Source organism: Mustelus asterias, chromosome 18, assembly GCF_964213995.1.
Source record: "Mustelus asterias chromosome 18, sMusAst1.hap1.1, whole genome shotgun sequence".
Lineage (NCBI taxonomy): Eukaryota > Metazoa > Chordata > Chondrichthyes > Carcharhiniformes > Triakidae > Mustelus > Mustelus asterias.
Window position 1 is genome coordinate 21,696,795 of NC_135818.1, and position 12,661 is coordinate 21,709,455.

The 12,661-nt window shown below is 84.4% G+C and overlaps 1 protein-coding gene across 1 annotated transcript in view; it reads left to right on the top strand.

Annotated features, from left to right (window-relative positions):
• Nucleotides 1–10,846: 10,846 nt before the first annotated feature.
• The window catches only part of ccdc135 (coiled-coil domain containing 135), a 75,604-nt gene continuing 73,789 nt past the window's right edge, over nucleotides 10,847–12,661 (top strand). The window contains exon 1 of the mRNA XM_078233242.1: nucleotides 10,847–10,863. Within this exon, the coding sequence (XP_078089368.1) occupies nucleotides 10,847–10,863 (17 nt within the window). The remainder of the gene's footprint in view (nucleotides 10,864–12,661) is intronic.

Below are 12,661 nucleotides of genomic sequence, written 5' to 3' on the forward strand. Positions count from 1 at the left end.
GTCGGGGAGCGGGGTGAGGCGGGTCGGGGAGGGGGGTGAGGCGGGTCGGGGAGGGGGGTGAGGCGGGTCGGGGAGGGGGGTGGGACGGGTCGGGGAGGGGGGTGGGACGGGTCGGGGAGGGGGGTGGGACGGGTCGGAGAGGGGGGTGGGACGGGTCGGAGAGGGGGGTGGGACGGGTCGGGGAGGGGGGTGGGACGGGTCGGGGAGGGGGGTGGGACGGGTCGGGGAGGGGGGGTGGGACGGGTCGGGGAGGGGGGGTGGGACGGGTCGGGGAGGGGGGGTGGGACGGGTCGGGGAGGGGGGTGGGACGGGTCGGGGAGGGGGGTGGGACGGGTCGGGGAGGGGGGTGGGACGGGTCGGGGAGGGGGGTGGGAGGGGTCGGTGAGGGGGGTGGGAGGGGTCGGGGAGGGGGGTGGGAGGGGTCGGGGAGGGGGGTGGGAGGGGTCGGGGAGGGGGGTGGGAGGGGTCGGGGAGGGGGGTGGGACGGGTCGGGGAGGGGGGTGGGACGGGTCGGGGAGGGGGGTGGGACGGGTCGGGGAGGGGGGTGGGACGGGTCGGGGAGGGGGGTGGGACGGGTCGGGGAGGGGGGTGGGACGGGTCGGGGAGGGGGGTGGGACGGGTCGGGGAGGGGGGTGGGACGGGTCGGGGAGGGGGGTGGGACGGGTCGGGGAGGGGGGTGGGACGGGTCGGGGAGGGGGGTGGGACGGGTCGGGGAGGGGGGTGGGACGGGTCGGGGAGGGGGGTGGGGCGGGTCGGGGAGGGGGGTGGGGCGGGTCGGGGAGGGGGGTGGGGCGGGTCGGGGAGGGGGGTGGGGCGGGTCGGGGAGGGGGGTGGGACGGGTCGGGGAGGGGGGTGGGACGGGTCGGGGAGGGGGGTGAGGCGGGGGAGGCTGCTGAGGTGGAGGGAAGGGGCTGAGGGGTGAGGGAGGGGGAGTAAGGCGGAGGGAGGGGATAAGGCGGGGCGCGGGGGGAAGGCGGGGCGCGGGGGGGAGGCGGGGCGCGGGGGGGAGGCGGGGCGCGGGGGGGAGGCGGGGCGCGGGGGGGAGGCGGGGCGCGGGGGGAAGGCGGGGCGCGGGGGGAAGGCGGGGCGCGGGGGGAAGGCGGGGCGCGGGGGGAAGGCGGGGCGCGGGGGGAAGGCGGGGCGCGGGGGGAAGGCGGGGCGCGGGGGGAAGGCGGGGCGCGGGGGGAAGGCGGGGCGCGGGGGGAAGGCGGGCGCGGGGGGAAGGCGGGGCGCGGGGGGAAGGCGGGGCGCGGGGGGAAGGCGGGGCGCGGGGGGAAGGCGGGGCGCGGGGGGAAGGCGGGGCGCGGGGGAAGGCGGGGCGCGGGGGAAGGCGGGGCGCGGGGGAAGGCGGGGCGCGGGGGAAGGCGGGGCGCGGGGGAAGGCGGGGCGCGGGGGAAGGCGGGGCGCGGGGGAAGGCGGGGCGCGGGGGAAGGCGGGGCGCGGGGGAAGGCGGGGCGCGGGGGAAGGCGGGGCGCGGGGGGAAGGCGGGGCGCGGGGGGAAGGCGGGGCGCGGGGGAAGGCGGGGCGCGGGGGAAGGCGGGGCGCGGGGGAAGGCGGGGCGGGGAAGGCGGGGCGCGGGGGGAAGGCGGGGCGCGGGGGGAAGGCGGGGCGCGGGGGGAAGGCGGGGCGCGGGGGGAAGGCGGGGCGCGGGGGAAGGCGGGGCGCGGGGGGAAGGCGGGGCGCGGGGGGAAGGCGGGGCGCGGGGGGAAGGCGGGGCGCGGGGGGAAGGCGGGGCGCGGGGGGAAGGCGGGGCGCGGGGGGAAGGCGGGGCGCGGGGGGAAGGCGGGGCGCGGGGGGAAGGCGGGGCGCGGGGGGAAGGCGGGGCGCGGGGGGAAGGCGGGGCGCGGGGGGAAGGCGGGGCGCGGGGGGAAGGCGGGGCGCGGGGGGAAGGCGGGGCGCGGGGGGAAGGCGGGGCGCGGGGGGAAGGCGGGGCGCGGGGGGAAGGCGGGGCGCGGGGGGAAGGCGGGGCGCGGGGGGAAGGCGGGGCGCGGGGGGAAGGCGGGACGCGGGGGGAAGGCGGGACGCGGGGGGAAGGCGGGGCGCGGGGGGAAGGCGGGGCGCGGGGGGAAGGCGGGGCGCGGGGGGAAGGCGGGGCGCGGGGGGAAGGCGGGGCGCGGGGGGAAGGCGGGGCGCGGGGGGAAGGCGGGGCGCGGGGGGAAGGCGGGGCGCGGGGGGAAGGCGGGGCGCGGGGGGAAGGCGGGGCGCGGGGGGAAGGCGGGGCGCGGGGGGAAGGCGGGGCGCGGGGGAAGGCGGGGCGCGGGGGAAGGCGGGGCGCGGGGGAAGGCGGGGCGCGGGGGAAGGCGGGGCGCGGGGGAAGGCGGGGCGCGGGGGAAGGCGGGGCGCGGGGGAAGGCGGGGCGCGGGGGGAAGGCGGGGCGCGGGGGGAAGGCGGGGCGCGGGGGGAAGGCGGGGCGCGGGGGAAGGCGGGGCGCGGGGGGAAGGCGGGGCGCGGGGGAGGCGGGGCGCGGGGGGAAGGCGGGGCGCGGGGGCAAGGCGGGGCGCGGGGGCAAGGCGGGGCGCGGGGGGCAAGGCGGGGCGCGGGGGGCAAGGCGGGGCGCGGGGGGCAAGGCGGGGCGCGGGGGCAAGGCGGGGCGCGGGGGGCAAGGCGGGGCGCGGGGGGCAAGGCGGGGCGCGGGGGGCAAGGCGGGGCGCGGGGGGCAAGGCGGGGCGCGGGGGGCAAGGCGGGGCGCGGGGGGCAAGGCGGGGCGCGGGGGGCAAGGCGGGGCGCGGGGGGCAAGGCGGGGCGCGGGGGGCAAGGCGGGGCGCGGGGGGCAAGGCGGGGCGCGGGGGGCAAGGCGGGGCGCGGGGGGCAAGGCGGGGCGCGGGGGGCAAGGCGGGGCGCGGGGGGCAAGGCGGGGCGCGGGGGGGCAAGGCGGGGCGCGGGGGGCAAGGCGGGGCGCGGGGGGCAAGGCGGGGCGCGGGGGGCAAGCCGGGGCGGCGGGGGCAAGGCGGGGCGCGGGGGGCAAGGCGGGGCGCGGGGGGCAAGGCGGGGCGCGGGGGGCAAGGCGGGGCGCGGGGGGCAAGGCGGGGCGCGGGGGGCAAGCGGGGGGCAGCGGGGCGCGGGGGGCAAGGCGGGGCGCGGGGGGCAAGGCGGGGCGCGGGGGGCAAGGCGGGGCGCGGGGGGCAAGGCGGGGCGCGGGGGGCAAGGCGGGGCGCGGGGGGCAAGGCGGGGCGCGGGGGGCAAGGCGGGGCGCGGGGGGCAAGGCGGGGCGCGGGGGGCAAGGCGGGGCGCGGGGGGCAAGGCGGGGCGCGGGGGGCAAGGCGGGGCGCGGGGGGCAAGGCGGGGCGCGGGGGGCAAGGCGGGGCGCGGGGGGCAAGGCGGGGCGCGGGGGCAAGGCGGGGCGCGGGGGGCAAGGCGGGGCGCGGGGGGCAAGGCGGGGCGCGGGGGGCAGGGCGGGGCGCGGGGGGGCAGGGCGGGGCGCGGGGGGCAAGGCGGGGCGCGGGGGCAAGGCGGGGCGCGGGGGGCAAGGCGGGGCGCGGGGGGCAAGGCGGGGCGCGGGGGGCAAGGCGGGGCGCGGGGGGCAAGGCGGGGCGCGGGGGGCAAGGCGGGGCGCGGGGGCAAGGCGGGGCGCGGGGGGCAAGGCGGGGCGCGGGGGGCAAGGCGGGGCGCGGGGGGCAAGGCGGGGCGCGGGGGGCGCGGGGGGCAAGGCGGGGCGCGGGGGGCAAGGCGGGGCGCGGGGGGCAAGGCGGGGCGCGGGGGGCAAGGCGGGGCGCGGGGGGCAAGGCGGGGCGCGGGGGGCAAGGCGGGGCGCGGGGGGCAAGGCGGGGCGCGGGGGGCAAGGCGGGGCGCGGGGGGCAAGGCGGGGCGCGGGGGGCAAGGCGGGGCGCGGGGGGCAAGGCGGGGCGCGGGGGGCAAGGCGGGGCGCGGGGCAGCAGGGGCGCGGGGGGCAAGGCGGGGCGCGGGGGCAAGGCGGGGCGCGGGGGGCAAGGCGGGGCGCGGGGGGCAAGGCGGGCGCGGGGGGCAAGGCGGGGCGCGGGGGCAAGGCGGGGCGCGGGGGGCAAGGCGGGGCGCGGGGGCAAGGCGGGGCGCGGGGGCAAGGCGGGGCGCGGGGGGCAAGGCGGGGCGCGGGGGGCAAGGCGGGGCGCGGGGGGCAAGGCGGGGCGCGGGGGCAAGGCGGGGCGCGGGGGCAAGGCGGGGCGCGGGGGCAAGGCGGGGCGCGGGGGCAAGGCGGGGCGCGGGGGGCAAGGCGGGGCGCGGGGGCAAGGCGGGGCGCGGGGGCAAGGCGGGGCGCGGGGGCAAGGCGGGGCGCGGGGGCAAGGCGGGGCGCGGGGGCAAGGCGGGGCGCGGGGGCAAGGCGGGGCGCGGGGGCAAGGCGGGGCGCGGGGGCAAGGCGGGGCGCGGGGGCAAGGCGGGGCGCGGGGGCAAGGCGGGGCGCGGGGGCAAGGCGGGGCGCGGGGGCAAGGCGGGGGCGCGGGGGCAAGGCGGGGCGCGGGGGCAAGGCGGGGCGCGGGGGCAAGGCGGGGCGCGGGGGCAAGGCGGGGCGCGGGGGCAAGGCGGGGCGCGGGGGCAAGGCGGGGCGCGGGGGCAAGGCGGGGCGCGGGGGCAAGGCGGGGCGCGGGGGCAAGGCGGGGCGCGGGGCAAGGCGGGGCGCGGGGGCAAGGCGGGGCGCGGGGGCAAGGCGGGGGCCGGGGGCAAGGCGGGGCGCGGGGGCAAGGCGGGGCGCGGGGGCAAGGCGGGGCGCGGGGGCAAGGCGGGGGCGCGGGGGCAAGGCGGGGCCGGGGGGGCAAGGCGGGGCGCGGGGGCAAGGCGGGGCGCGGGGGCAAGCCCCCGCCATCCATGCGCGGGGGCAAGGCGGGGCGCGGGGGCAAGGCGGGGCGCGGGGGCAAGGCGGGGCGCGGGGGCAAGGCGGGGCGCGGGGGCAAGGCGGGGCGCGGGGGCAAGGCGGGGCGCGGGGGCAAGGCGGGGCGCGGGGGCAAGGCGGGGCGCGGGGGCAAGGCGGGGCGCGGGGGCAAGGCGGGGCGCGGGGGCAAGGCGGGGCGCGGGGGCAAGGCGGGGCGCGGGGCAAGGCGGGGCGCGGGGCAAGGCGGGGCGCGGGGCAAGGCGGGGCGCGGGGCAAGGCGGGGCGCGGGGGCAAGGCGGGGCGCGGGGGCAAGGCGGGGCGCGGGGGCAAGGCGGGGCGCGGGGGCAAGGCGGGGCGCGGGGGGAAGGCGGGGCGCGGGGGGAAGGCGGGGCGCGGGGGGAAGGCGGGGCGCGGGGGGAAGGCGGGGCGCGGGGGAAGGCGGGGCGCGGGGGGAAGGCGGGGCGCGGGGGGAAGGCGGGGCGCGGGGGGAAGGCGGGGCGCGGGGGGAAGGCGGGGCGCGGGGGGAAGGCGGGGCGCGGGGGGAAGGCGGGGCGCGGGGGAAGGCGGAGCGCGGGGGGAAGGCGGAGCGCGGGGGGAAGGCGGAGCGCGGGGGGAAGGCGGGGCGCGGGGGGAAGGCGGGGCGCGGGGGGAAGGCGGGGTGCGGGGGGAAGGCGGGGTGCGGGGGGAAGGCGGAGTGCGGGGGGAAGGCGGAGTGCGGGGGGAAGGCGGAGTGCGGGGGGAAGGCGGAGTGCGGGGGGAAGGCGGAGTGCGGGGGAAGGCGGAGTGCGGGGGGAAGGCGGAGTGCGGGGGGAAGGCGGAGTGCGGGGGGAAGGCGGAGTGCGGGGGGAAGGCGGAGTGCGGGGGGAAGGCGGAGTGCGGGGGGAAGGCGGGGTGTGGGGGATGGAGAGAGGGCAGGCGTGGGGGAGGGAGAGGGGGCAGACGCGGGGGATGGAGGGAGGGAGGGGAGACGCGGAAGGGAGGGAGGAGGGATGGGAAGGCGTGGGGTGTGGATGATGTAGACACGGTGGCAAGGGAGGGATGGGGAGACGCGAGGGTGAGGGAGCAAGCGACGGAGATACGCGGGGGGGCGTGAGAGGATGGACGTGCGGGGAGGGAGAGAAGCGGGGGAAAGGAGGGGTGAGTGGGCGGAGGGAGGGCGGGGACTGGTGGGGGCCGGAGAGTGGAGGTGGCTGGGTGGCGGAGAGCGCGAGCAGGTGGGGGGGTGGAGTGCGGGGGGGCAGGTGAGGAGCGGAGAGCGGGGCGGCCGAGGGGCGGAGAGCGGGGGCGGGTGAGGGGTGGAGAGCGGGGGCGGGTGAGGGGCGGAGAGCGGGGGCGGGTGAGGGGCGGAGAGCGGGGGCGGCGAGCGGGGGCGGGTGAGGGGCGGAGAGCGGGGGCGGGTGAGGGGCGGAGAACGGGGCGGGTGAGGGGCGGAGAGCGGGGGCGCGTGAGGGGCGGAGAGCGGGGGCGGGTGAGGGGCGGAGAGCGGGGGCGGGTGAGGGGCGGAGAGCGGGGGCGGGTGAGGGGCGGAGAGCGGGGGCGGGTGAGGGGCGGAGAGCGGGGGCGGGTGAGGGGCGGAGAGCGGGTGCGGGTGAGGGGCGGAGAGCGGGGGCGGGTGAGGGGTGGAGAGCGGGGGCGGGTGAGGGGTGGAGAGCGGGGGCGGGTGAGGGGTGGAGAGCGGGGCGGGTGAGGGGTGGAGAGCGGGGGCGGGTGAGGGGCGGAGAACGGGGCGGGTGAGGGGCGGAGAGCGGGGGCGCGTGAGGGGCGGAGAGCGGGGGCGGGTGAGGGGCGGAGAACGGGGCGGGTGAGGGGCGGAGAGCGGGGGCGCGTGAGGGGCGGAGAGCGGGGGCGGGTGAGGGGCGGAGAGCGGGGGCGCGTGAGGGGCGGAGAGCGGGGGCGGCGAGCGGGGGCGGGTGAGGGGCGGAGAGCGGGGGCGGGTGAGGGGCGGAGAACGGGGCGGGTGAGGGGCGGAGAGCAGGGGCGGGTGAGGGGCGGAGAACGGGGCGGGTGAGGGGCGGAGAGCGGGGGCGCGTGAGGGGCGGAGAGCGGGGGCGCGTGAGGGGCGGAGAGCGGGGGCGGGTGAGGGGCGGAGAACGGGGCGGGTGAGGGGCGGAGAGCGGGGGCGGGTGAGGGGCGGAGAGCGGGGGCGGGTGAGGGGTGGAGAGCGGGGGCGGGTGAGGGGCGGAGAACGGGGCGGGTGAGGGGCGGAGAGCGGGGGCGGGTGAGGGGCGGAGAGCGGGGGCGGGTGAGGGGCGGAGAGCGGGGGCGGGTGAGGGGCGGAGAGCGGGGGCGGGTGAGGGGCGGAGAGCGGGGGCGGGCGAGGGGCGGAGGGCGGGCGAGGGGCGGAGGGCGGGCGAGGGGCGGAGGGCGGGCGAGGGGCGGAGGGCGGGCGAGGGGCGGAGGGCGGGCGAGGGGCGGAGGGCGGGCGAGGGGCGGAGGGCGGGCGAGGGGCGGAGGGCGGGCGAGGGGCGGACGGCGGGCGAGGGGCGGACGGCGGGCGAGGGGCGGAGGGCGGGCGAGGGGCGGAGGGCGGGCGAGGGGCGGAGGGCGGGCGAGGGGCGGAGGGCGGGCGAGGGGCGGAGGGCGGGCGAGGGGCGGAGGGCGGGCGAGGGGCGGAGGGCGGGCGAGGGGCGGAGGGCGGGCGAGGGGCGGAGGGCGGGCGAGGGGCGGAGGGCGGGCGAGGGGCGGAGGGCGGGCGAGGGGCGGAGGGCGGGCGAGGGGCGGAGGGCGGGCGAGGGGCGGAGGGCGGGCGAGGGGCGGAGGGCGGGCGAGGGGCGGAGGGCGGGCGAGGGGCGGAGGGCGGGCGAGGGGCGGAGGGCGGGCGAGGGGCGGAGGGCGGGCGAGGGGCGGAGGGCGGGCGAGGGGCGGGCGAGGGGCGGAGGGCGGGCGAGGGGCGGAGGGCGGGCGAGGGGCGGAGGGCGGGCGAGGGGCGGAGGGCGGGCGAGGGGCGGAGGGCGGGCGAGGGGCGGAGGGCGGGCGAGGGGCGGAGGGCGGGCGAGGGGCGGAGGGCGGGCGAGGGGCGGAGGGCGGGCGAGGGGCGGAGGGCGGGCGAGGGGCGGAGGGCGGGCGAGGGGCGGAGGGCGGGCGAGGGGCGGAGGGCGGGCGAGGGGCGGAGGGCGGGCGAGGGGCGGAGGGCGGGCGAGGGGCGGAGGGCGGGCGAGGGGCGGAGGGCGGGCGAGGGGCGGAGGGCGGGCGAGGGGCGGAGGGCGGGCGAGGGGCGGAGGGCGGGCGAGGGGCGGAGGGCGGGCGAGGGGCGGAGGGCGGGCGAGGGGCGGAGGGCGGGCGAGGGGCGGAGGGCGGGCGAGGGGCGGAGGGCGGGCGAGGGGCGGAGGGCGGGCGAGGGGCGGAGGGCGGGCGAGGGGCGGAGGGCGGGCGAGGGGCGGAGGGCGGGCGAGGGGCGGAGGGCGGGCGAGGGGCGGAGGGCGGGCGAGGGGCGGAGGGCGGGCGAGGGGCGGAGGGCGGGCGAGGGGCGGAGGGCGGGCGAGGGGCGGAGGGCGGGCGAGGGGCGGAGGGCGGGCGAGGGGCGGAGGGCGGGCGAGGGGCGGAGGGCGGGCGAGGGGCGGAGGGCGGGCGAGGGGCGGAGTGCGGGCGAGGGGCGGAGTGCGGGCGAGGGGCGGAGTGCGGGCGAGGGGGGCAGAGTGCGGGCGAGGGGCAGAGGGCGGGCGAGGGGCAGAGGGCGGGCGAGGGGCAGAGGGCGGGCGAGGGGCAGAGGGCGGGCGAGGGGCAGAGGGCGGGCGAGGGGCAGAGGGCGGGCGAGGGGCAGAGGGCGGGCGAGGGGCAGAGGGCGGGCGAGGGGCAGAGGGCGGGCGAGGGGCAGAGGGTTGAGACGGCGAGAGGCGCAGGAGTCGGTGTCTGGCGAGAGGCGGAGGGCGGGGGCGGGCGAGGGGCGGAGGCGGGCGAGGGTCGGGGGGCAGGGTTGGGCGAGGGGCGGAAGGCATGGGCGGGCGAGGGGCGGAGAGCGGGGCGGGTGAGGGCGGAGAGCGGGGCGGGGGAGGGGCGGAGAGCGGGGGCGGGTGAGGAGGCGGAGAACGGGCCGGGTGAGGGGAGGGGAGCGGGGGCGGGTGAGGGGCGGAGAGCGGGGGTGGGTGAGGGGAGGAGAGCAGGGGCGGGTGAGGGGCGGAGAGCGGGGGCGGGTGAGGGGCGGAGAGCGGGGGCGGGTGAGGGGCGAGAGAGCGGAGGCGGGTGAGGGGCGAGAGAGCGGGGCCGGGTGAGGGGCGGAGAGTGGGAGCGGGTGAGGGGCGGAGAGCGGGGGCGGGTGACGGGTGGAATATGGGGGCTGAGAGCGGGCCGGGTGAGGGGCGGAGAGCGGGGGCGGTCGAGGGGCGGAGGTCGGGGACGGGCGAGGGGCGGAGAGCGGGGGCGGGTGACGGGTGGAATATGGGGGCTGAGAGCGGGCCGGGTGAGGGGCGGAGAGCGGGGACGGGCGAGGGGCGGAGGTCGGGGGCGGGTGGAGGTCGGGGGCGGGCGAGGTGCGGGCGAGGGCCGGAGGGCGGGCGAGGGCCGGAGGGCGGACGAGGGCCGGAGGGCGGGCGAGGGCCGGAGGGCGGGCGAGGGACGGAGGGCGGGCGAGGGACGGAGGGCGGGGGTGGGCGAGGGACGGAGGGCGGGGGTGGGCGAGGGACGGAGGGCGGGGGTGGGCGAGGGACGGAGGGCGGGGGTGGGCGAGGGACGGAGGGCGGGGGTGGGCGAGGGACGGAGGGCGGGGGTGGGCGAGGGACGGAGGGCGGGGGTGGGCGAGGGACGGAGGGCGGGGGTGGGCGAGGGACGGAGGGCGGGGGAAGGCGAGGGGCAGAGGGCGGGGGCTGGCGAGGGGCAGAGGGCGGGAGCAGGCGAGGGGCAGAGGGTGGGGGCAGGCGAGGGGCGGAGGTGGGCGAGGGGCGGAGGGCGGGGGCGGGCGAGGGGCGGAGGGCAGGGGCGGGCAAGGGGCGGAGGGGGGGGCGGGCAAGGGGCGGAGGGGGGCGGGCAAGGGGCGGAGGGGGGGGCGAGGGAGGGGGGGGCGAGGGATGGGGGGTTGAGGAAGGGGGGGGCCAGGGAGGGGGGGGGCGAGGGAGGGGGGGGGCGAGGAAGGGGGGGGCGAGGGAGGTGGGGCGAGGGAGGGGGGGGGGCGAGGGAGGGGGCGGCGAGGGAGGGGGGGCGAGGGAGGGGGGGCGAGGGAGGGGGGGCGAGGGAGGGGGGGCGAGGGAGGGGGGGCGAGGGAGGGGGGGCGAGGGAGGGGGGGCGAGGGGCAGAGGGCGGGCGAGGGGCGGAGGGCGGGGGCGGGTGAGGGGCAGAGGGCGGGCGAGGGGCGGAGGGCGAGGGGTGGAGGGCGGGTGTGGGCGAGGGGCGGAGGGCGGGGGTGGGCGAGAGGCGGAGAGCGGATGCGGGCAAGGGGCCGGCGAGGGGCGGAGGGCGGGAGCAGGCGAGGGGCGGAGAGCGGGGCGGGCGAGGGACGGAGGGCGGGGGAGGGGCGGAGGGCGGGGCGGGCGAGGGGCGGAGGGCGGGGCGGGGGAGTGGCGGAGGGCAGGGGCAGGCGAGGGGCGGAGGGTGGGCGAGGGGCGGAGGCGAGCGAGGGGCTGAGGCGGGCGAGGGGCAGAGGAGGGGGGCGGGCGAGTGGTGGAGGACATGGGCGGGCGAAGGGCGGAGGACGGGGGCGGGCGAGGGGCGGAGGGCAGGGGCGGCGAGCGGGGGTAGGCGAGGGGCGGAGAGCGGGGCCGGGTGAGGGGCGGAGAGGGGGGGGCAGTAGATGGGCGGAGAGCGGGGGCGGGTGAGCGGCGGAGAGCGTGAGCGGGCGGGTGAGGGGCGGAGAGCGGGTGCGGGTCGGAGAGTGGGGGCGGGTGAGGGGCGGAGAGCAGGGGCGGGTGAGGGGCAGAGAACGGGGGCGGGTGAGGGGCGGAATGCGGGGGCGGGTGAGGTGAGGAGAGCCGGGGCGGGTGAGGGGCGGAGAGCGGGAGCGGGCGGGTGAGGGGCGGAGAGCGGGGGCGGGTGAGGGGCGGAGAGCGGGGACGGGTGAGGGGCAGAGAGCGGGGGCGGGTGAGGGGCGGAGAGCAGGGGCGGGTGAGGGGCGGAGAACGGGGGCGAGTGAGGGGCGGAATGCGGGGGCGGGTGAGGTGAGGAGAGCGGGGGCGGGTGAGGGGCGGAGAGCGGGGGCGCGTGAGGGCCGGAGAGCGGGGGCGGGTGACGGCCGGAGGGCGGGGGCGGGTGAGGGGCGGAGGGCGGTGGCGGGCGAGGGTCGGAGAGCGGGGGCAGACAACGGAGGCGGGTGAGGGGTGGAATGCGGGGCGGGTGAGGGACAGACAGCGGGGGCGGGTGAGGGGGGGAGAGCGGTGGCAGGTGAGGGGCGAGGGAGGAGGGGGGAAGGGGGAGCGACGGAGGGGGGGCGAGGGAGGGGGGGGCGAGGGAGGGGGGCGAGGGAGGGGGGCGAGGGAGGGGGGGCGAGGGAGGGGGGCGAGGGAGGGGGGCGAGGGAGGGGGGGCGAGGGAGGGGGGCGAGGGAGGGGGGCGAGGGAGGGGGGCGAGGGAGGGGGGGCGAGGGAGGGGGGGCGAGGGAGGGGGGGCGAGGGAGGGGGGGCGAGGGAGGGGGGCGAGGGAGGGGGGCGAGGGAGGGTGGAGCGAGGGAGGGGGGCGAGGGAGGGGGGGCGCGAGGGAGGGGGGGCGAGGGAGGGGGGGGCGAGGGAGGGGGGGCGAGGGAGGGGGGGGGCGAGGGAGGGGGGGCGAGGGAGGGGGGGCCGAGGGAGGGGGGGCAAGGGAGGGGGGCAAGGGAGGGGGGGCAAGGGAGGGGGGGCAAGGGAGGGGGGCAAGGGAGGGGGGGCAAGGGAAGGGGGGCAAGGGAAGGGGGGCAAGGGAAGGGGGGCAAGGGAAGGGGGGCAAGGGAGGGGGGGCAAGGGAGGGGGGGCAAGGGAGGGGGGGCAAGGGAGGGGGGGCAAGGGAGGGGGGGGAAGGGAGGGGGGGCGAGGGAGTGGGGGGCGAGGGAGTGGGGGGGCGAGGGAGGGGGGGGCGAGGGAGGGGGGGCGAGGGGGGGGCGAGGGAGGGGGGGGCGAGGGAGGGGGGGGCGAGGGAGGGGGGGCGAGGGAGGGGGGGCGAGGGAGGGGGGGCGAGGGAGGGGGGGGCGAGGGAGGGGGGCGAGGGAGGGGGGCGAGGGAGGGGGGGCGAGGGAGGGGGGGCGAGGGAGGGGGGGCGAGGGAGGGGGGGCGAGGGAGGGGGGGCGAGGGAGGGGGGGGCAAGGGAGGGGGGGGCAAGGGAGGGGGGGGCGAGGGATGGGGGGCGAGGGAGGGGGGGGCGAGGGAGGGGGGACGAGGGGGGAGGGGGGCGAGGGAGGGGGGGCGAGGGAGGGGGGGCGAGGGAGGGGGGTGCAAGGGAGGGGGGGCAAGGGAGGGGGGGCAAGGGAGGGGGGGCAAGGGAGGGGGGGCAAGGGAGGGGGGGCAAGGGAGGGGGGGCAAGGGAGGGGGGCAAGGGAGGGGGGGGCATGGGAGGGGGGCAAGGGAGGGGGGGCAAGGGAGGGGGGGGCAAGGGAGGGGGGGCAAGGGAGGGGGGGCAAGGGAGGGGGGGCAAGGGAGGGGCGGCAAGGGGGGGGGGCAAGGGAGGGGGGGCAAGGGAGGGGGGGCAAGGGAGGGGGGGCAAGGGAGGGGGGGCAAGGGAGGGGGGCAAGGGAGACGGGGGCAAGGGAGAGGGGGGCAAGCGAGAGGGGGGCAAGGGAGAGGGGGGCAAGCGAGAGGGGGGCAAGGGAGAGGGGGCAAGGGAGAGGGGGCAAGGGAGAGGGGGGCAAGGGAGAGGGGGCAAGGGAGAGGGGGGCAAGGGAGAGGGGGGCAAGGGAGTGGGGGGCAAGGGAGTGGGGGGCAAGGGAGTGGGGGGCAAGGGAGTGGGGGGCAAGGGAGTGGGTGCAAGGGAGTGGGTGCAAGGGAGTGGGTGC